We start from the raw sequence: 20,669 nt of genomic DNA on the forward strand, positions 1-20,669 counted from the left end.
AGTCTTCTAGGCATGTCATATGCAGAGAATAAAATAAGTGAATAAAAATAATATATATTTTTTTTATGGGTTGGTTTTTTTTTTAAAGTTGCTGTTTGTTTCTGCATTCTGGAAGGAGTTATATTGCCAGTGGCATGCAAAATATGACAAATGAGCTGGCTCTGCCAACTTGTTTTTTTACACACATCTGTAAAATACTCAGAACCACAGTGGGAGGTCTTCTGCAGTGTAATGATACCCAATTTCTGTATACCAGTCACCACTGAAAGTTTTTCTTCAGATCAGATTAGAACAGCAATGTAGGCAATTGTAGAAAAAGATATGGTTGACACATATTTTGTCGTCATCTTCCGAAGCTTCAGGTTCATGGATTTGTCTTAAACTCCTGACTTGTACCTATTTACTCATAAAATTTTATGTGCCACATTGTGTAAGCAGTGATTGTACACATTTATTTTTCGCATGCTGCTGCTTTTTCTTAAGGTCTCTGTATGTACACCTTTTACACTCAGCTTGCATCATGACCTCCAGTATTTATTTATTTATTTTAAAAATTTCTTCACTGCATAAAGCCAAAATTTACACACTTGAAAAAGGTGAAAAACCCCAAACTGCTGAAGAATAGACTAGTCTGAGTTCAATACAAAATTCTTCATAAACCGCCAAATATATTGAGAGATCTTCACGACATACCGCAGACAATAGCCTTGGAATTGCTTAAAACCATTTTCATGAGTCAAGTATTTCATACTCCAATATCTGCTGAATTTCTCATCATTCTTTCTGACCTAGTGCTAAATCACAATTATTTCTGTTTTGAAAAAAAAATTTTCTTCAAAAATCCGGGTTGCAATGGGCACTGCTATGGCCCCCAGCGTGGCCAATTTATACGTCGCCAATTTTGAGGAGAAACATCTTTATCCCTCTCAGTGGTTCAGCTATATCAGGGGTGTCCAATGTCGGTCCTCGAGGGCCGCAGTTCAGTCGGGTTTTCAGGATTTCCCCAATGAATATGCATTGAAAGCAGTGCATGCAAATAGATCTCATGCATATTCATTGAGGAAATCCTGAAAACACGACTGGACTGCGGCCCTCGAGGACCGACATTGGACACCCCTGGGCTATATCAAAATTTGGCTGCGCTTCATTGACAACGTTTTTTTCATCTGGTCCGGTACTGAGACATCTCTTAAGAATTTTTAAGATGGATAAATACTTTGGACATACATTTGAAGTTCACCATAACAACTGATGTGAGTCAAATTGCTTTTTTGGATGTTCTTGTCATCAAACAACCTCCTGGATTGGTTTCTACGGTCTATAGGAAGGAGGTAGATATGAACAATTACTTCAAGTTCAACAGTTGCCATCCAATGCGCCTCAAAAAAATCTCTTCATATAGGTCAATTTCTCCATATTCGGAGATTATATACTATGAAACAAGAATATAAGAGGCACAAATCTTATATGACAGATACATTCAATGGGGGTATTCCCATGCTGTTCTCCAAAAGTCATATTTGAGGGTTCTATACGCAAATAGAGATCTACTTTTACATCAAACTAACAGAGAAGCCCAGGAGAGACCAGTTTGCATTATTACCTTCTTGGAGCAAGCTTCGGTTATAGCAAACAGCATTGGCATGTGATGCAGTTGACTTCTCCGTTCACAGATTTACCATGTATGCATATACTAGACCCAGAAATATCGCGGATCATGTTGTGCATTCTACATTTTTTACCGGAGGGGGAAGTAGCAAGTCTGTAGGTCATCATGCTCCCTGTGGAAGTTGTGAGATGTGTGATTACACCTTATCATGTACTCAGTGGACCAATCCAGATATGGGGAAATTGTATATACTACAGGCAGTAACAAATTGCAAGTCTAGTTGGGTAGTGTATGTCGTCATCTGCCTGTGCGCTCTGGTGTATGTGGGGCATACAAAGTGCCAAGTACGTACCTGTCTAATTGAACACAAAAGTAGCATCAGCACAGGGTTGCTTACATCTCCTATGGTACCTTATTGCCAACATCAACACAAATTTTCTGATATGAAGTGGTTTATCATTGAGCAGATCCCGGAGGGCTATAAAGGAGATAAGATTCAATGCTTAGCCCTCCGAGAACAATTTTGGATTTTTTTACTTGAAATCTATTTACCCTATGGAACTGAATGACTGTATAGAATGGCATTCCATTACTTAAATGCAATTCTCTTAACAGCTGATGAGAAGTACAAGTTTTACTTGATACATTTTTTCAAATGATGTCTTCACGTTTTTGTTTCATCATGACGCTGGCTCTTGATCAGCAGTAGTTCCTGTGGGCATTTTCACACCAAAGCGCCATTTTTCTTTTGGGATCCAATCCAGCTCTCCATATTCCCATGTATCCCATTTCAACTTTTGAGAAGCTCAGTTCTATTGCTCTTGAGGAAGGAGGGTTGCTAGCCTCCATAACAGATCTCTGTTGAGCATTATCATCTTTGCACGAACGATGGATTGTTAATCTATTACTACTCGCTATCATACTGCGAGATAAGTACTCGCTTTTTTATTTCAAAGCTTGTTCTCAATATTTGATAAAAGTTAATGTGGAGGCACTGTGGGAAGCTGTGCCCCAAACCAAGAATGTAATATAGCTATTCTTATTGCACTTCTAGTATATTGGAGAGATCATAGTACTTTCTCACTGTGTATATTTTGCACTTTAAGTTTAAAACACGTTTGCACAAGGGTCCGGGGATGTAACACGCTTAAATAACCCTTGTGGGTTTGTACAGCTTACAACTCATTTCTGCAGGATTTGTCCCGATAAATTGAGTTGTGTTAACTGAGGACCTTGCACAAAATTAAACGAATTTATTTAATGTAATGATTGTCCCTTTGGGGAATTTCGTGCAGATCACTTACAATGTAAACATTCATAGTCATGTACACCAGTGGTCCCCAACCTTTTTGACACCAAGGACTGCTTTTATAGAAATAAAATTTCCAGGGACTGGTAGGGGGGGGAGGATTTGTGGCAGGTTCGTAGGGCAATTTTATACACAATATACATTACATTTCTATTATTATTAAGTTATAATATCGTAATAGAAATTATACAAATTACCATAATGCAGAATCAGTGGGAGCCCTGAGCTTGCAGAACCCCGATGACCCCGCCAACCCATCCCCCTGCACAGCATCTTTCCATCTCCCCCTCCCATCCCCCATGTGCAGCAGGACCCGATGACCCTGCCACCCCATCCCCCTGCGCAGCACCTTTCCATCTCTCCCTCCCATCCCCCACATGCAGCAGAACCTTTATGACTCAGAAAAAAATTTATTCGATCAGAAAAAAATATTTCAACATTTAAAAAACTTTTAAAAACATACCTATTTAATGATGCCTTCGACCTTTAGTAGTTTTTCTTTTTTTTTTATTCTTTTAAACGATTTACGAACTGGTTTTATTCTTATAGAAGCTAACGAAGTTTGCTTGAGCCATTTTGTTTTATCTTTTTACCCTACCTTTTGTACTTTCCCTTTTTTTCTTATTACCCGAAATTGTAACTTTTTAATTTTCCCATGCCCCTCAAGTATGTTTTAAATGTTTTTATTTTATGTCATGTAATTAATTATTATGTTAAGTTTCTTATCTCGTTCTATTATTATATGTACATCGCTTAGTAATTGTTATAGGCGATCCATCAAAAGATTGAATAAACTTGAAACTTGAAACTTGACTCTTCAACCGCGAGGCCCCGACATACCTCTGTTTTGAAAAGCAGCAGTGGTGGCAACACTGAACAGGCTGCTTTGCTGCCTTCCATGCCAGGGCCTTCCCTCTGCTGCTGTGTCACTAATGATGTCATCAGTGATGCGGTGGCAGAGAGAAGGCCCCGGGGAAGGCAACAAAGCAGCCTGTTCAGTGCTGCCGCCGTCACTCCGTTGCTGCTTTTCAGGATGGAGGTATGTCGGCCTCGCGGTCAGCGGGGTTCTGCTGTGCGAGATGGGAAGGAGGGATGGATAGATGTTGCAAAAGGGGATCTCTCATGGCCCAGCTGTCAGACGGCCGCAGCCTGCTAGTGGGCTGTGGACCGGGGGTTGGGGACCTCTGATGTACACACATACAGTCAATATAAGGATTTCTCACATACTTATTGCTATGAAAGCAAAGTGCAACTTGGATATGTTTGTTTGTTTGTTTATTAATATTTTGATACATCATTCTAGCATTTTACTGACCTAAGTGGTTTACAATGTAACAATTAAATAATGAAAGGAATTCCATTGAAGATAAGAAAAAAAGAGATATCATTTATTTTGATTTGCGAATAAGAGCAGCTGGTTGCTGGCCCGAATGGTGCATCGGCAGGGTGGACCTGAGAGCGTTTCCGCTCTTTGGGACTCTTCTGGGGTGCTGCATCATCGGCCGGAAGAGATCTGTGAGCTCTTGCGGGCGTTTTTTGCCGAGGTATATGCGGATCCAGGTGATGAGATTTTGGATGGGCAGCTCTATCTTGACAGTGTTGACTTGCCCTGTTTATCTCAGAGGGATGCTGCCGCTTTGGATCTTCCCTTTACTGCAGAGGAGGTAGAGTGGGCGATAGGGGGTCAGTCCTTTGGGAAAGGCGCCGGGCCCGGATGGGTATTGGAGTGAGTTCTATAAATTGTTGATGACGGAGATAGCGCCAGTGTTGGCTGAAGTTTATAATCTGAGTGTTGCTAAGGGCTTTCTTCCTCGTTACGTGAATTTAGTGTCTATTATTGTTCTCCCGAAGCCCGGTAAGGACCCTCTTTTACCCGAATTGTACCGTCCTATTTCCTTGTTGAACTATGAGGCAAAGCTTCTGGCAAAAATTTTGGCTGCCCGCCTGGTGCGAGTTTTGCCCTCAGTGATCGCGGACTCAGGTGGGGTTTGTGCGGGATCGACCTGTAGCTAAGAACATCCGGCGTATCTTATTGGCTCTGGAACGGGTGGGAGAGGAAGGTAACCCCTCCCTGCTTATTAGTTTTGACGCCGAGAAGGCTTTTGATAGAGTGCGGTGGGGTTACCTCTTTGCGGTGCTTAAGACGTACGGACTGGGCCCTTTCTTTTTTGGTGCAATCCAGGCGTTGTATAGTGACCCAGCTGCGCGGATTCTGGTTCATGGGACTTTATCGGGTTTTTTTAATATTCGTCGAGGGACTCGCCAGGACTGCCCCCTGTCGCTGCTCTTGTTCGTGCTTTCTTTAGACCCTCTACTTTGTGAGCTTCAAGCTAATGTGGATATTCGTGGCTTGGCACTGGGAGATTCTCATTTTAAACTTGCGGCGTTTGCAGATGATCTCTTGGTATTTTTGACGGACCTGCAGCGTTCCTTACCCGTGTTGCTGGAGAGCCTCCGGGAATATGGGGATTTCTCCGGCTTTGCTTTGAATTTTGCGAAATCTGAGGCTTTGGCTTCTTTGGCACAACTTCAGCAGCATTGGGGGGGGGGGGGGGGGTCGTTTTCCATTGCGTTGGGCCGACTCCTCTTTTCGGTACCTGGGGATCCGGCTGACTATGGATGTAGCCCAATTGTATCGCCTTAATATTGATAAACTCCTTGCTGACACTAAACTGTTACTAGTCAAATGGCAAGCGCTGCCGCTGTCCCTGTTGGGTAGAATTCATTTATTTCGTATGGTTGTCTTCCCGAGGTGGCTTTACGTTCTCCAGACTCTCCCCCTTTCTTTGTTGCAGAGGGACGTTCGGTCCCTCACCTCTTTGTTATCACGGTTCTGTTGGGGAGGGCGGAGACCTAAATTGAAATGGTCTCTGTTAGTGGGGCCTACCTCCGGGGGAGGTTTGGGGGTTCCCGACATCAGAGTTTATAATCAGGCTTGTTTACTGCGTCATGTTAGTGATTGGGTGTTGGGCACCTCTTTCTACACTGATCTTTCTATGGAGCGGGATCATTTCTATCCTCTTCATCTTTTGTACCTCCTTCATGCCCCTCTATCTAAATTGCCGAGATCCTGTAAGCGTAACCTGTTTCGTTCCTTGTGGACAGCGTGGCACCAGACTCTTCGGTTGTGGAATCAGGACTCCCTGTGGGGTGGGGTGTTGCTTTGATCGTGGAGGACATCAGAGTCCAGTCCTCTGCGGTTGTTGGTTGAAATTGTATACCATGTTTTCTACTACTGTTGTACTTGCTGTTGTCTTTGCTTAATAAAATAGATTTGAACATGAAAAAAAGAGATAGAGGCAAGATATTCAGTGAGGATAAAAACAAAGATTACCTTAAAAGCAAAAATAAAATAATAATTAAATTATAAATTAAAAAAGATTAAACATTAAATTAAAAAATAAAATAGATTCCAGATAGATATTAGGTCCTGATATTAGAAGTCCGTTACAGCAACAGGCCAAGGAGAGAAAGAGGAACCAGCACTCAGCCAAAGGCAATTCTTAAAAGTACTGTTCAAAGGCAAGACAGCCCAGCAGGGGTCATTGTAGGCAGCCAGGATCCTTGCCAAGTAAGCTGATTTCCAGTAGAATCAACAGCAATAGCCCAAAACATCCACAAACATCAACTGCTGGAATGAGTTACATGGGGATTCCTGTCTTATCACCAGCTAGGTAACCGCCACCATCACCCTCGGCGCATCAGCCGCAGATGCCAGCTGATTCTCGCCAGCACGTCGGACGCCCCTGCAGGCCTGCTCCTCTGATTCGAAGTGTCGATCCACCTCGGTGGCGTCAATCTCCATGATATGAGCTACTCTTGCTTCTACTTGCCTAGCTTTTTTGTGTTTTGTGTAGTTCCTGAAGCATTAGTTCAGCTAGCCTTAGGAAAGGCATCTATTCAGGAAATGAACCCAGTTTTACTGGGGTGTGCAGAGTGCTTTAAGAGGTCTGACATTGTTTCATGCACTGTAGTGAATCAAGTGTATGGTGCTATAAGGCATTTCTAGTACAATGTGTTTAGTATACCTGAATGCTAGGGTTAATGCATCTGAACCCACAAGTTGCTTACAGATTTCTGTCAATCATCTTTGAACTCGGCCTCCTCCCCAGGCAGCTGATCCTGCCCCCTCAGTTTTTTTTCTGCAAGCAAGTTGCTCAGAAGTTTATGTGCTCTGCAGTTTTATTATTTTGTGGTATTTTTTTCTTAGTATTCTATTGGAGGCTCAGTGCAGCTAGGTTGTCAGATTTAGGGGGTGTAAGAACTGAATGTCATCTGTATAAATGAATGAAGGAAATCCAAGGGATTGCACTGGTGTCAGGCGTGGTGAAAGAAAAACAAAGGGGCAAGCTTTGAGTCCTTGGGGACTTCACAAGTAGAGAATTGCCAGTAATACCAATCTAGTTTGAGTCTGGAAAGGAGAAGAGAGTAGTCAATGGTGTCAAAAGCACTTGTTGGGACCTCTGCCTGGGAGAAGATGCAGACTCACATTGTGGAAGTCTGCTACTAGCAGGATCAGCCTTTGGGGATACCTAGCTAGCTAATCTACTTATTGTATTTTTTTGGAGCTCAGGGGTCGCCCTTCTTCTTCAGGAAGCTCAAACTCTGCTTTTTCTCCGTGCCATCGAGGAGGTTCCATTGGAACAGTAGAGCCAGGGGTTTTACTCGCGTTACTCCTAGTTCCGAAGAAGATGGGCGATCTGCGACCCATTTTGGACCTTGGAGCCCTTAACAAATTTTTTTGTTGGGAAGAAATTTTGCATGCTGTCTTTAGCATCATTATGCTCCCTTCTTGATCAGAACGATTGGTAATGTTCGCTAGATCTCAGAGGCTTCCACTCACATTCCCATTTTTCCAGCCTCTTGACCATTCCTCAGATTTCGGGTGGGGAATCTGCATTTTCAGTACAGAGTGCTACCTTTTGGCCTGGCTTCATCTCCAAGAGTGTTCACCAAGTGCCTAGTGGTAGTGGCAGCAGCTCTGCGGAACCATAGACTCCAGGTGTTCCCGTACCTGGATGACTGGCTCATCAAGGATTCATCTTCTCAAGGGGTTATTGTAGAGACCCAACGGACTACGTGATTCCTACAAAGTTTGGGGTTTGAAATCAACTTTCACAAGTCCCAGCTACAGCCCTCTCAAACTCTACAGTTCATCGGAGCTGTCTTGGACACTATGCAACTCAGAGCATTCCTTCATCGATAACATCAGGATGATCTCATTCATCTCTTCCACAAAGTGTCTTCCTTGACTACAATCTCCGCAAGACACATGATGATTCTCCTCGGTCACATGGTTTCTACAGTTCACGTGACTCCTTTTGCCATACTTCACCTCGGAATCCCTCAGTGGACCTTGGCATCTCAGTGGGCACAGGCTTGCGACCCACTCTCTCAATACATCCAAGTGACTCCTTCCTTGAGACAGTCTCTCCACTGGTGGATGCTCTCTTCCAATCTCTCCAGAGGTTTACTGTTTCAAACGCCCCCTTATCAGAAGGTCCTCACGACAGATTCCTCAACCTACCCTTGGGGGGGGGGCTCATCTCGATGGTCTCCGTACTCAAGGCCATTGTTCCAGCACGGATTGTCACTATCACATCAATATGTTAGAACTCGGGCGATTTTCAATGCTCTCAAAGTTTTTCAGCATCTGCTTCACGACCAAGTAATCCTCATTCGGACAGACAACCAAGTAGCCATGTACTATGTCAACAAGCAGGGAGGAACAGGATCTCTCCCTCATTGTCAGGAAGCTCAACAGGTGTGGACCTGGGTAATCCATCACAACACATTCCTCAAAGCAGTTTATATTCAAGGAGAGAAAAACTGTCTGGTGGACAAATTGAGTCATCTTGTGCAACCTTACGAATGGACACTCAATTCCTCGCCTCTCTGTCACATTTTTTCTCAGTGGGGAACTCCTCAGATAGATCTCTTTGCGTCTCCCCACAACCACAAACTACCTCAATTCTACTCCAGGATATACTCTCCTCATCGCCTCGAGGCAGATGCTTTCCTTCTGGAATGGACGAATCAGTTTATCCATGCATTCCCTTCATTTCCTCTGATTCTCAAGACTCAAACAGGAGCATGTCACCATGATTCTAATAGCTCCTCGGTGGCCCAGGCAACCTTCGTACTCCCTTCTACTTCAACTCAGCAGCAGGGAACCTTACACAGAGTCAAGCCTCTCTACTTCATCCCAACCTGCAGTCTCTAAGCTCTCGACTTAACTGCCCCTTTACAGATTTCTCAATCTGTACAGGACATTTTAGAGGCTTCCAGGAAGCCTATCACTAGACCAGGGGTCTCAAAGTCCCTCCTTGAGGGCCGCAATCCAGTCGGGTTTTCAGGATTTCCCCAATGAATATGCATTGAGAGCAGTGCATGCACATAGATCTCATGCATATTCATTGAGGCAATCCTGAAAACCCGACTGGATTGCGGCCCTCAAGGAGGGACTTTGAGACCCCTGCACTAGACAATGCTACAATCAGAAATGGACTAGATTTTCTGCTTGGTGCACCATTCATCACAAGGAGCCTCAATCAACCTCCTTGTCTTCCGTTCTGGATTATCTGTTTAATTTGTCTCAATCAGGCCTCAAATCCACATCCTTTCAAGTCCATCTCAGTGTAATTGCTGCTTTTCATCAGCCTATCCAAGGGAAACCCCTTTCGGTTCATCCTGTGGTTTCCAGATTTATGAAAGGACTTTTCAATGTCAAACCACCTCTTCCAGTGGTTTGGGATCTCAATGTTGTTCTTGCTCAATTGATGAAGCCTTCTTTTGAACCAATGGATACGGCTCATCTTAAAATCTCACTTGGAAAGTGTTTTTTTTTTTTTCATTTCTCTTGCGTCTGCTCACAGGGTCAGCAAGCTACAAGCTTTAGTAGCGGACCCACCTTTCACAGTATTCCATCATGACAAGGTGGTCCTCCATACTCATCCTAAATTCTTACCTAAAGTGGTTTCAGAATTTAATCTCAACCAATCGATTGTACTTCCAAAGCCTCATTCTCATCCTGGAGAAACAGCTCTGCATACTCTGGACTGTAAGCGTGCTTTGGCTTTCTACTTGCAACGCACTCAACCACATAGATCTGCTCCTCAACTTTTTGTCTCCTTTGAGCCAAACAATTTGGGACATCCAATTTCCAAGCGCACCATCTCCAACTGGTTAGCGGCTTGCATCTCTTTCTGCTATGCTCAGGCTGGACTACATCTATAGAGTTGAGTCACAGCTCACAAAGTCAGAGCCATGGTGGCATCAGTAGCTTTCCTTAGATCTACTCCTATTGAGGAAATCTGCAAAATTGCCACTTGGTCCTTGGTTCATACTTTCACCTCTCATTTTATGGATACTTTTTCCAGATGGGATGGCCATTTTGGTCAGGCAGTATTATAAACTTTATTCTTCTGAATTGCCAACACTCCCACAGTCCCATTATGGTTAGCTTGGAGGTCACCCACAGGTTGAGAATAGGCTGCCTGCTTGTCCTGGGATAAAGCACAGTTACTTATCATAACAGGTGTTATCCAGGGATAGCAGGCAACTATTCTCACAACCCACCCACTTCCCCTGGTTGGTTTCTCTGCTAGCAATCTGAACTGAGGAGATGTGCGCCCTTGCTTGGGTGGGAAGGCACTTGCACATGTGTGGTGCGGCAGTTGCGAACTTCCTAAGTTCTGCAAGCAAATCAGCTTGTGAAGCTGTCCGAATCGGGGCTCCGTGGATGACGCCACCCACAGGTTGAGAATAGCTGCCTACTGTCCCTGGATAACACCCGTTACAGTAAGTAACTGTACTTTGTAGCATATAGGGAAAATCTGTGTTGGGGGAGGAAGGAGGGAGGTCTCCAAAAGTGAAATTTGAAGGTTTCTGCAGCCAGAGCCAAGATCCCCCAACCTCTAAAACTCCTTTCCCTGCATTGTTTTGTGCTTTCAGGCCGTTTTTAGTGCAATTTTTTTGCTGGTGGTGGCCATGTTGACTTTACGTGGGCTGCAGTAAGCAGCTGCCGATTGCACGGAAAGTGCACTCCATCAGAATTGTTGCTACCTCTTGGTCAGAGACTCAGATGATTTCACCCAAGGAAATTAAATCAGCTACATGGTCTACCCTTCATACCTTTACCAGGTTCTATAGATTAGATGTAGTGGCCAAGAAAGATGTTGCTTTCGAGTCCTTTGTTTTGAAGGCAAGCTCAGTGAGCCCGACTTAGACTCAGGAGACTGCTTTGGTATGTCCCTAGCATTCAGGATGACTAGACACATTGTACTAGAAAGAAAGATTAGGTTCTTACCTCGATTAATCTTTTTTTTATAGATGTTTCTAGTAGTCCTGAAGCCCCACTCTGTAAGTGGGCTTCACCTGCCTTCTGCTTTGGGATCAGTCTGCATTTGGAGACTTCTTGGTTTCTCAGATAAGCTGTCAAAACCCCCCACAACACACAAGAAAGTAAAGTCTGGTCCAAGTCTCTGCTTGATAGCAGGACATGTGAGTAGGTCCGAACGTATATAATATTAGTGCTGGCTGCACATAATTTTGGTATCTGTTTTGATCAGTTACTTGAATGTTACAGAGCAAAACAGAATTGTAGTATCTGGGATTTTTTCCTCCATTTTCCTCCTTCCAGTTATATCTATCATTACAGTGCTCCTTGATTGCTTTTGTACAAACCGAGGGGGTAGGAGCAGCTGCCCGGGAAGGAGGTGGAGTTCAAATATGATTGACAGCATTCTACAAATAACTTGTCTCCTTGCATTCTACAAGGAACTTATCCCCCTTGGCACATTTGGGGAAGAGTACCAGTGATGATGGTGACAGTGCTGGTAGGGATACTCACTCTTGTCACCTTGCATTTTAAAATTGAGGGTGTGTGTGTAGGGCGTGAGGGAAAAGGAATTGCGATGATGGGGAGGAATGAGAACACTGAATTCTGGCTTTTCCAGATCCTTTGCTGCTGCTTTATGAAGGGTACATGCCTTGCACATGCACTGAAGCCACAACAATACTGCCTGGGTACAGACAAATAGACATACCGGCAACAGTAGACACTCTTGGAAAACAGCCACAGAAAGCAGTCTGTGTAATCCTTCAGCTATCCTCTGTTCTTCACCAAGAATGAAAATAAGAAAAACAGGAAGGGGGTGGCTGAGGCCCCTGCAAAGATAGTGTTTCCTGATTTCATGGAGTTAAAGCATTTTAAGGCTACAGGTTAATGCAGTTAAAAATAACAAGGTGAAGTATCTAGGGTGCACAGAACCACAAGTAACATAATGCTGTGCACCCAGAAAGGTACTATACTCGGCCAGGAGGTGGCTATTTACCTGCCCATGCTCGGTGGTGAAATCTTTTCCTCTGTGACCTGAGCACCTAACTAGGAGGGAGGCACTTTGAGGCAGGGGTTTAAAAACTCGAGTCCTAAAAATGCCATTGCTGTGCAGGGGCAGTGGATGCATGAGAGGAGGAGAGGGGGTGCTTGCAGACATTGAATCAGGTCATCCCTGCCCCCTCCCCTCTCACCGGAGGTAGCTATGTGGGTGAATTTTTTTTTAATTTTTTTTTTTTTTGTGGTAGAGTAGCTAGGCACAGCATGGCAACTGGTATCTTTGATCTGATTCTGGCATGTGGGGCAGAGATGGCCACTATCTTTGTCACTTCTGTGGACATGATGCCATTTGTGAGGGTCCTGGAGGCAGGCAATCTGGTGCATCAGTCCATAACTTCTGTGCTGTTCGTGTCCTGAAGCCATTTTGGATTGTAAAATGTGAGAGACAGCTGCTTGCGTAACTTCCTGAATTTTGCATTCATATCAACATGGAATTGTGATGATCGCCTATGTTTTTCTTACTTTAGTAACAAAGATTACATCTACCTCAAGTCAAACCTCTTCAAATTTTTCAAATCTCAGCCGCACTACTTGAGGGTTAAACTTTTCATTCCCCAAGAATGTGTTAGTCCATCATTGCCCCCTTAATCATTAATTTTATTAGCTTTAAATATAATTTAGTAAATACACTTATCTTAGTGGTCTCTTATCAGGGAATTGCAGTCAACATGTTTCGCTGTCACTTTCTCAAGACCATTCCCATCTAATGTCACCACCATATATTTTGATGTTTTGCTACCTTGAGAAGAGGATATAATTTTTACCAAAGATATTTATCTTAGTTTACTAGCCATGTCAGTTGATCTGAGATTTCTCAAATTTTGCAGTCTTGTTTTGGGGATAAGCCACCATAGTGATTCTCTTGATCTGAAAGACAATAAAAAATTCTGGCTTTTTTTTAGCTGTTATATCAAACAAACATATACATGAAACGATCTTATGGATCATCCCTAAGCAAACATTGGGGTGGGAATATGCTGATTCATTGGCCTTCATTTTACAGACGTTCAGACTTTGGGAATTTTGGTGCACCTTGATCTGCATGTCAAAATTTAAAAATGCTGTATTTTTGGCTCTATAAGACGTACTTTTTCCACCCCCAAAAAGGGGGTGGATATAATGATGCATCTTTTGGAGCAAGTATCCCCTCCCCCCATAGGCATCCCCATGGTACTTTTTTTTTTTTTTTTAAAGTCCATTGGCGCTTCCCTGCTCCTGCCTGACTCCCTTGCTGGACGGCTCTTCTTCTGTTCGGGCAGAGCGGCGCAGAAAATAGGCGCGTGCTGTTTGCGTTCCTGCCTGGTCCAGCGCCCCTCCCCAATTGGCTGCAGTCAGTTCTTGTGAGTCCCAGCTTATCACTAGACCACCAGAGGTTGTATAGGGCAGGGTGGTGGGAACTTTTTTTTCTTGTGTTTTCCTCCTCTACAGATGGATGTATCTTATGGTCAGGTGCGTCTTATAGAATGTGTGCTTGTATCCTGCAAACGTATGCAGGTACCAACTGAACACAGCTGGGGAGGTGGTGGCCTGGAGCACATTATAAATAACTACTCAAGGCTGGTGACAGGAGTATCCAAGCCTGGAACACTGAAGTAGCACCAATTTTCCTAAAGTGGATGTGTGCAGAGCAGGGATAGCGGTGTCTGGGTTGGACACCTTGCCAGCCTCAGCTTCATGGTCCGCAGAAGCTCTGAAGACCTCGACAATGCTTCAACGATCCTCCTGCCATGAATGGTCTGAGAAAGCCCTGTGAAATTTTCCAATGAGATTCATGCTGCTATGCCATGAATGGTCTAACTGGGAGCATGAGCCACGTATTGCTGGAAGTTAAAGTTGGTCTTGTGGTACTAAGGGCCAGATTCACTAAGCTGACCGATTGTGTCTCGACTGGCTTGCGACCAGTTTGTGAACCCAACCTGATTCACTAACCTGCCTCCCGATCTGATCCACGCTCGATCCAATCCGTCACTTTTGTATCACTAATTACTTGTGTACATACATTGTATGTTTATCTGTATAAATTGTTTTATTTTTGTCTCCTAATTTTAAATTGTCATATGCATTGAAGTATTTGATATTGCGTGTACAACAAACTTTTAATAAACTTGAAACTTGAAAGCAGAAGGCAGTGATTCACTAAAAAGAAAAGGGATCCCAAAACAAGCCCATCCCAAAACAAGTGACTGCTGAAGATCCAGTTGCTCACGTCTCTGCCGACTCTCCTGCTCCATGCTGCCCTGAAATCCCAGCCAACTTCCAAAGTAAACCACCCTACTCTCTGCCCCAACTTCTGCTGATCTTGCTGCCCCGACTCCATGGTTTTAACTCGCAGGTTTAAAGCAGGACTGCACTACGCTGTAACCCTGCGGGTTAAAACCATGGCCTCGCAAAAAAAAATAAAGGTTTCCAGCTCTGTTGGATTGAAGCAGTCAGCCAAAGGGGAAGTGTATTTCAAACAGTATCACAGGCCACTACCTATTAGGACGAACTATTCTTCAGTCCCTCCATCAGAAAATCATTGGAAGTTAATTTGAAGCTCAGACAAGTTGCATTAATTTTTAGTGCAGGGAGAATGGGATGGAATAAAAAGCCGAGGTGCTGGCCAAGCCTCCTGGGTCCTGAGACGGCTTAGCTTGATTTACAGTTTGCAAAAAAATTCGTTGGAGTCTAGGCGATTGACAATTTTTCTCTCTGCCTGCGATCTAAAGTAAAAGTTTTCAGCTCTTGTTTCCTTGCGCGGAGAGCATGCGCAGACCATCTACAGGCAAAGAAGATGGTCTGCGCATGCGTCAGGATCGCTCTCCTGCGATCTGTGTGGCCGGTTGGAGGCATGACTCCGATCGTCCCCATTTGCATGAGGACGCGTTGTGAATCCGGCGCCCGGCAACCTCACAGATTGGCTCCGAGAGGTTAGTGAATCTAGCCCTAAGTCTGCAGTTGTTACCATTACAAAAATCTAGTGTGTGTTGTACTTTTTTGTTGTTTGATTAGGATACTGAAGGTTTGGGCTGGGATGTCACTGCCTATGTTAAAAATACTGAATTTTAGCTAAAAAGTATAGAAGAATGCAGTCCCTTTGTTTTAAACACCAAAAGCATATATTTAGCTAAATTAGTCACCTTTTAATGAATCTCTTCAGTGAGATAAGATTATATAATCAATCCTTGGAAGAAACAAACTGACCATGGCTCTGTTCCTTTAAACTCCTTGTATAAACAGTTACTGGGTAACTTGCTGTCCAGGACAGCCTCTCTGTGATCAGCTGACGTAACAGCTCATCACCATTCCCTTCTTACTTGGAGTCCTTGGAAAGACAAACAGGTTCAGTACAGTGCTTCCGGGCTAATTTGGATTTTCTGCTGGACTTAGAATATGATTTAGTTAACCTTCCTCCACAGCTGGCTTCAGAGCAGTATCTCTTGCTGAAGACAGACTGCTTTTCTTACAGAGGCAGCTACTGAAGCATGTCGGAGAGTCGTCCGTTCAGTGAGTTAAAAAGACTTGGAATTCTGCCAGGCTACTTATTCCTAGCAGCAGTTTCGCTAAGGGCAACTGGCAGTATTTTTTTTTTTTTGTTTTTTTTTTTTCATGTAAATTATTATACTATCAGACTACAGGCACATGTTGCTGTACTACAAAGTAGAATAACTTCGCATAGAAACTTAACAATTGAACACTTTTTTCCAAACCTCGGTCCATTTTTTTTGTCAGTTCTGAGCTATGTGATTAATTTACTATATAGCTTATTCCCATGTCAAAATTCAGTAATGAATGAGTAAATTAATCTTGCCTTGATGAATGAAATTAATCGCATAGCTCAAAACTAACAAAATAAATGGACTGAGTGAGTTTTAGAAAAATGTTTTTCAAATGGAAGTTTCTTTGCAAAGTCATTCTTCTACTTTATTTATTTATCTGAGTGCTACTAGTACTTATCATTTCTATTGTGCTGCTAGACATACTCGGTGCTGTAAATTAAAAGTGTTTGAGACAATCCCTGCTCAGTGGAGCTTAGCAATGCAATTTAAACACACAGGACAAATATGGGTTAGGAAATTTCTCACAGAAGGAATGATAAAACAGACATGGGTACTTTACAACTGAGTGAGAGGAATTAAAAGCCTCAAAAATGGGCTTTTAACCTAGGTTTGAATACTTTCAGAGTTGAAGCATTACATACTGATTTAGACAATCTGTTCCAGTGCAGCAAGATTAAACAGATGGATACTGGAGTTGGCAGTAGAAGAGAAGGGTTACAGATAAGAGAGACTTACCGATGAATGGAGTTCCCGGGGTAGAGTATAAGGAGATATTAGAGTTCTTGTCTAATTATCATTACATATTTTGGGACTTACTCATAAAAATGGTATGACAGCATGTTCTATAATGTTGCCTGTGTAACACCTGGGCTTCAGTGTCTCTCTCTTATATTTTAAAGTTTTTAGTTCCATTTAGTTTAGTTTTGTTGGTTTCTACTTTATTTTGTTCCTTTCATCTACCTTATTCATAGTTTTTACAGGGTTATGTACGGGCGAGTCGGAAAACATCTTGGATAGGAGGAGTTTGACAGTTATAGAATCGCAGCATAACTGTCTACTAACCTAAAGGCCTGGAACGGTTCATTTTCAGCAGAGGTCCTTCCTATCTGCGTGTGGTGACTGGAGATCGCTGCGGGGAGATCGTTGCTGGAGGCGGAACCAGTGGAGGCATGGTGGATCGCTGCTGGTTGTTGCCTAGGATGGGGCGACGTCTGCTCTCTCATTGGAGAGGAGCTGGTGGTGTCTCTGGATCCGTGGAGTGGGACCGTGCCGTGGACTTCTCCTCCCGGTTGTCCGATGGAGGCAGAGTGCTATATTCTTCGGGAGCTGCCCATGAGCATCTGCCGCCCACCGAGAGCTGGATTGTTCTATCTCTGTGCATCTTCTGCTGGAAGTGATGAGTTGGGGCTGCAATAGCTGGAAAGCCTGAGCTGATATCTGTCCCGTCTGGACTTTTGCCTTTAGGATTATTTAAAATATGCTGAGGCAACAGAGCTGCTTCAGGAAATTGGACTTCTGCCAGACTTATTAAGTTTTGTTTTTCAATTTTTTCTTCCAGTTTATGAATTATTTTAAATTTTATTCCATTGTTTTTACCCCTATTGTTTTTATTTTATTAACTGAATTCTATTGTTTAACGGTTCCTCCCTTCTATTCCTTTTTACATATTACTTTAATTTATTTAGATATCATTTACATAGATGGTGCTTCTATCTGTAAAGTTAGGAATGTCTGTGAAATATTCTACATGCTTCTCTCCTCTCCATTCCTTCCTGCCCTCCTTCCTACCCTCTTCTAACCCCTTCCTCTGTAATGTCGCCTAGAGCTTGTATAGGTATGTGTGATGCACAAATGGAAGAAATAAAATAAAAATAAATGGTATGACATCATGATGCAGTTTTATCACAGATTTGGCGGTAGGGCTGGTTTAGGGCAGTACAGTGTGATTCCTGTGCAGGCAGCATTCACAAACTCTGGAGGGAAGGGAATCTCAGCCATTGCTTAATAGCACTTCCTGTTGAACAGACTCAGGGTGCGCACATACTGGGTTCCAGTAAGGGTGGTAGTATGTGTAGCCTGTGGCTGAAGGTGTGTGGGTTTTGGTGGTGGTGGTGTTATACGGGTTGTATGGGAGATGGAGAAGGATAAAAATAAGGAAAATCCTGAAGAGAGTAGCCAAAGTATAATCTAGTTCGAATCTGAGCAGGAATCCAAGAGGAGCAAGTGGATTTTCTGAGAACAAGCAAGCATAGCACATGTGGGTGACATCATCCACGAAACTGGTACGGACACTGACAAGTGCACTGTCACTTTAAATTTTTAGACAGTGCTCATACTGCATATGTGCTGGTGCCTTTCTGCCTGACGTTGGCTCGTGGGACTAACATTCTTAATTTTCCACTGGGCTGAGAAACTGTGTCTTCCATTTTCTCTTCTGATATTTTTTGTGCTTCCCTGTCACTCGAGTGCCTGAACCATTGAGCCCTTTGATTTACTACTATTACTACTACTACTACTACTACTCTTATTTCTATAGCGCTATCAGATGTATACAGTGCTGTATAGAGTCACAAAGACAGTCCCTGCTCGAAAGAGCTTACAATCTAGACCAGGGGTGTCCAATCATTTTGCTTCCCTGGGCCGCATTGGCCGAAAAAAATGTTTCTGGGGCCACGCAAATGCTGCAGCAAGACAGAGGAGGGAGCTGGCAAGATGGTAAACACCTTGGGGCAGTAGAGGAAAACACTGCATCACCCTTGACCGGGGCCACACAAAATACTTCACGGGGCCGCATGCGGCCCTTGGACCGCAGGTTGGACACTCCTGATCTAGACAGACAAGATATCCATGACATCCTCTTTGTCTATTGCTGCTGAACAGCCATCACGCAACCAGCATGGTTAGGGATGGGGAGGGGCAGACACAGGGTGTAATATGAACCTATCCAATTAGTGGAAACAGCTAGGAAAGCAACCAGCTAGGTAATCGCAGAAAATTAGGACAGAAAAAAATGCAGTCCTTACTTTATATACCAAGTTTAACCAGCCACCTGTCTGATTTTTGGTGAGTGCTGGTTAAACTCAATTAGGGTCTGGCATTCCCCCCTTGCAATTCACCCTCCCACTCCCTGAAAGAAATAGACGGCTCTCTGATTTTAGTGGTGGCTGTTTTCTTCATGCCAAAGGCGGTAGGTACCGAGTGGTTTTAAAAAAAATGCTCTTGATGTAATCAGACCATCTTGTGCTCTGACCCACATAATTGGTGCATCCAGTGTCTGGGTCCTGAATGTCAGGGCATTGACTGTGCCCTCTATCTTCATATGCAGAAGAGGTCACTCAAAGCCTGGAAACTGCAATTCAACAAACTTTTTGGTATAGTGTTGGCATCAACATCCAGCATAGCGAGAGACTTGGAACACGACACTCAGCCTCCTATGAATCTGGCATCAGTGCTGAGTGTATGGACGCTGCATCCAGTGTGTTGAGCGGTAGGCTCCCTAAAGAGGCAGGACTCTCTCTATATCATCATCATTGATGCCTTGAGACTCAAAGGTCATAGCATATAAGAAAGCTAACAACAGCAACAACAATAATAATTTATTATTTCTATAGCCCTACCAGATGCACACAGTGCTGTACATTGGACATGCAAGAGATGGTTCCTACTCAAAAGAGCTTACAATCTAATTATGACAGACACACAGGACAAAAGGGGGAGCCAGAATATAGTACTCGTGTAGTGTATTGGAGGGTACCTGATGAGGCTAAGAAGCACAAACATTCTTCTCCTTCTAAGCATGTAACTGAATCCTCCCAGGCATCGATTTCTCAATGCATAGTAAGCGACGACATGAGGATTACCATTCTCCTTTCATCCAGATGATATCTCATTGTAGGCATGCCTCAACATTGAGGTCCCCCCACAGCCCACCCATTCCTAGGCTCAAATTACTCTTTATTACTCTTAAATTACCCTTCAAGTTTCTCCAGCTGATCTTAACAAGAACAATCTACACCTAACCCCCAAACCCTCCTTTCAAATCTGGAAATTCATTCTTTTTCCCATACCTAAAAAGGTACTGAGGGAGGATCTGCTCTGCTAAGGAGAAAAATTCATCCATTGGAATATCTTGCCTGCTGGCATTCAAACTTGGGAAAAGTAAACATGGGTTTCAGTAGGTTATATCATTGTAGTTCTCTTTTATAGCTCAGCAAAATCAGTTAGGCAATAGTGTAGCCTTTAGAGTGTCTGTTAGGGTTTCATTCAAAATGGTATTTTAGCCTAGGTTAGTGTTTTAGGTTGCATTTCAGGGCATAATATCAAATTGGGGCACAAATAGCTGTTGAGGAAAGTCTCTGTTTGGTGTTAATTTAATTCCCTCCCACCCACCCCAAGGCAGGGCTTTTTGATTTATAGACTCTTCAGCCAACCAGGAACAGGGCATTACTTTGGTAGGATTTTTCTGCCCTTTCTTTATTCTTCCAGGTGTAAGTACTTCTGCATCACAGTATTTCACCAAAGCTGCTGCTCAGGTTACAGCTTCTGTCTCTGTGCAGACAGAAAATGCTACCAAGGCAGAGGATGTGGTTCTATGTGCAAGCTGTTAGCTTGAATCCCTCATGAAGGAAGTAAAGGAACTGAGAGAGGAGGTGGCAAGACTGAGAAGCATCTGTGAGAATAAGAGGTACATAGATGAAATGGTTCATGAGGCGTCAAAGATTTCCAGCAGTGGGGAAGAAGAGATTGTGCTGAGGGAAAACAGCTGGACTTAGATTACAGAACACTGCAAGATTGCTCTGGAAATGGAGGAGACGA

The 20,669-nt window shown here is 43.4% G+C and overlaps 1 protein-coding gene across 4 annotated transcripts in view; it reads left to right on the forward strand.

The window, feature by feature from the left end:
* The window catches only part of SLC11A2 (solute carrier family 11 member 2), a 194,705-nt gene that overhangs the window by 49,846 nt on the left and 124,190 nt on the right, over positions 1-20,669 (forward strand). The window contains exon 1 of one of the 4 annotated variants that reach the window (XM_033935872.1): positions 15,630-15,801. The exons of the other annotated variants lie outside the window; for them this stretch is intronic. Within the exon in view, the coding sequence (XP_033791763.1) occupies positions 15,780-15,801 (22 nt within the window). The 5' untranslated portion in view covers positions 15,630-15,779. Of the gene's footprint in view, positions 1-15,629; positions 15,802-20,669 lie in introns of those variants that run through there. 4 annotated transcript variants of the gene reach the window in all.

The sequence above is a fragment of the Geotrypetes seraphini genome, chromosome 3 (assembly GCF_902459505.1).
Source record: "Geotrypetes seraphini chromosome 3, aGeoSer1.1, whole genome shotgun sequence".
Taxonomy (NCBI): Eukaryota; Metazoa; Chordata; class Amphibia; order Gymnophiona; family Dermophiidae; genus Geotrypetes; species Geotrypetes seraphini.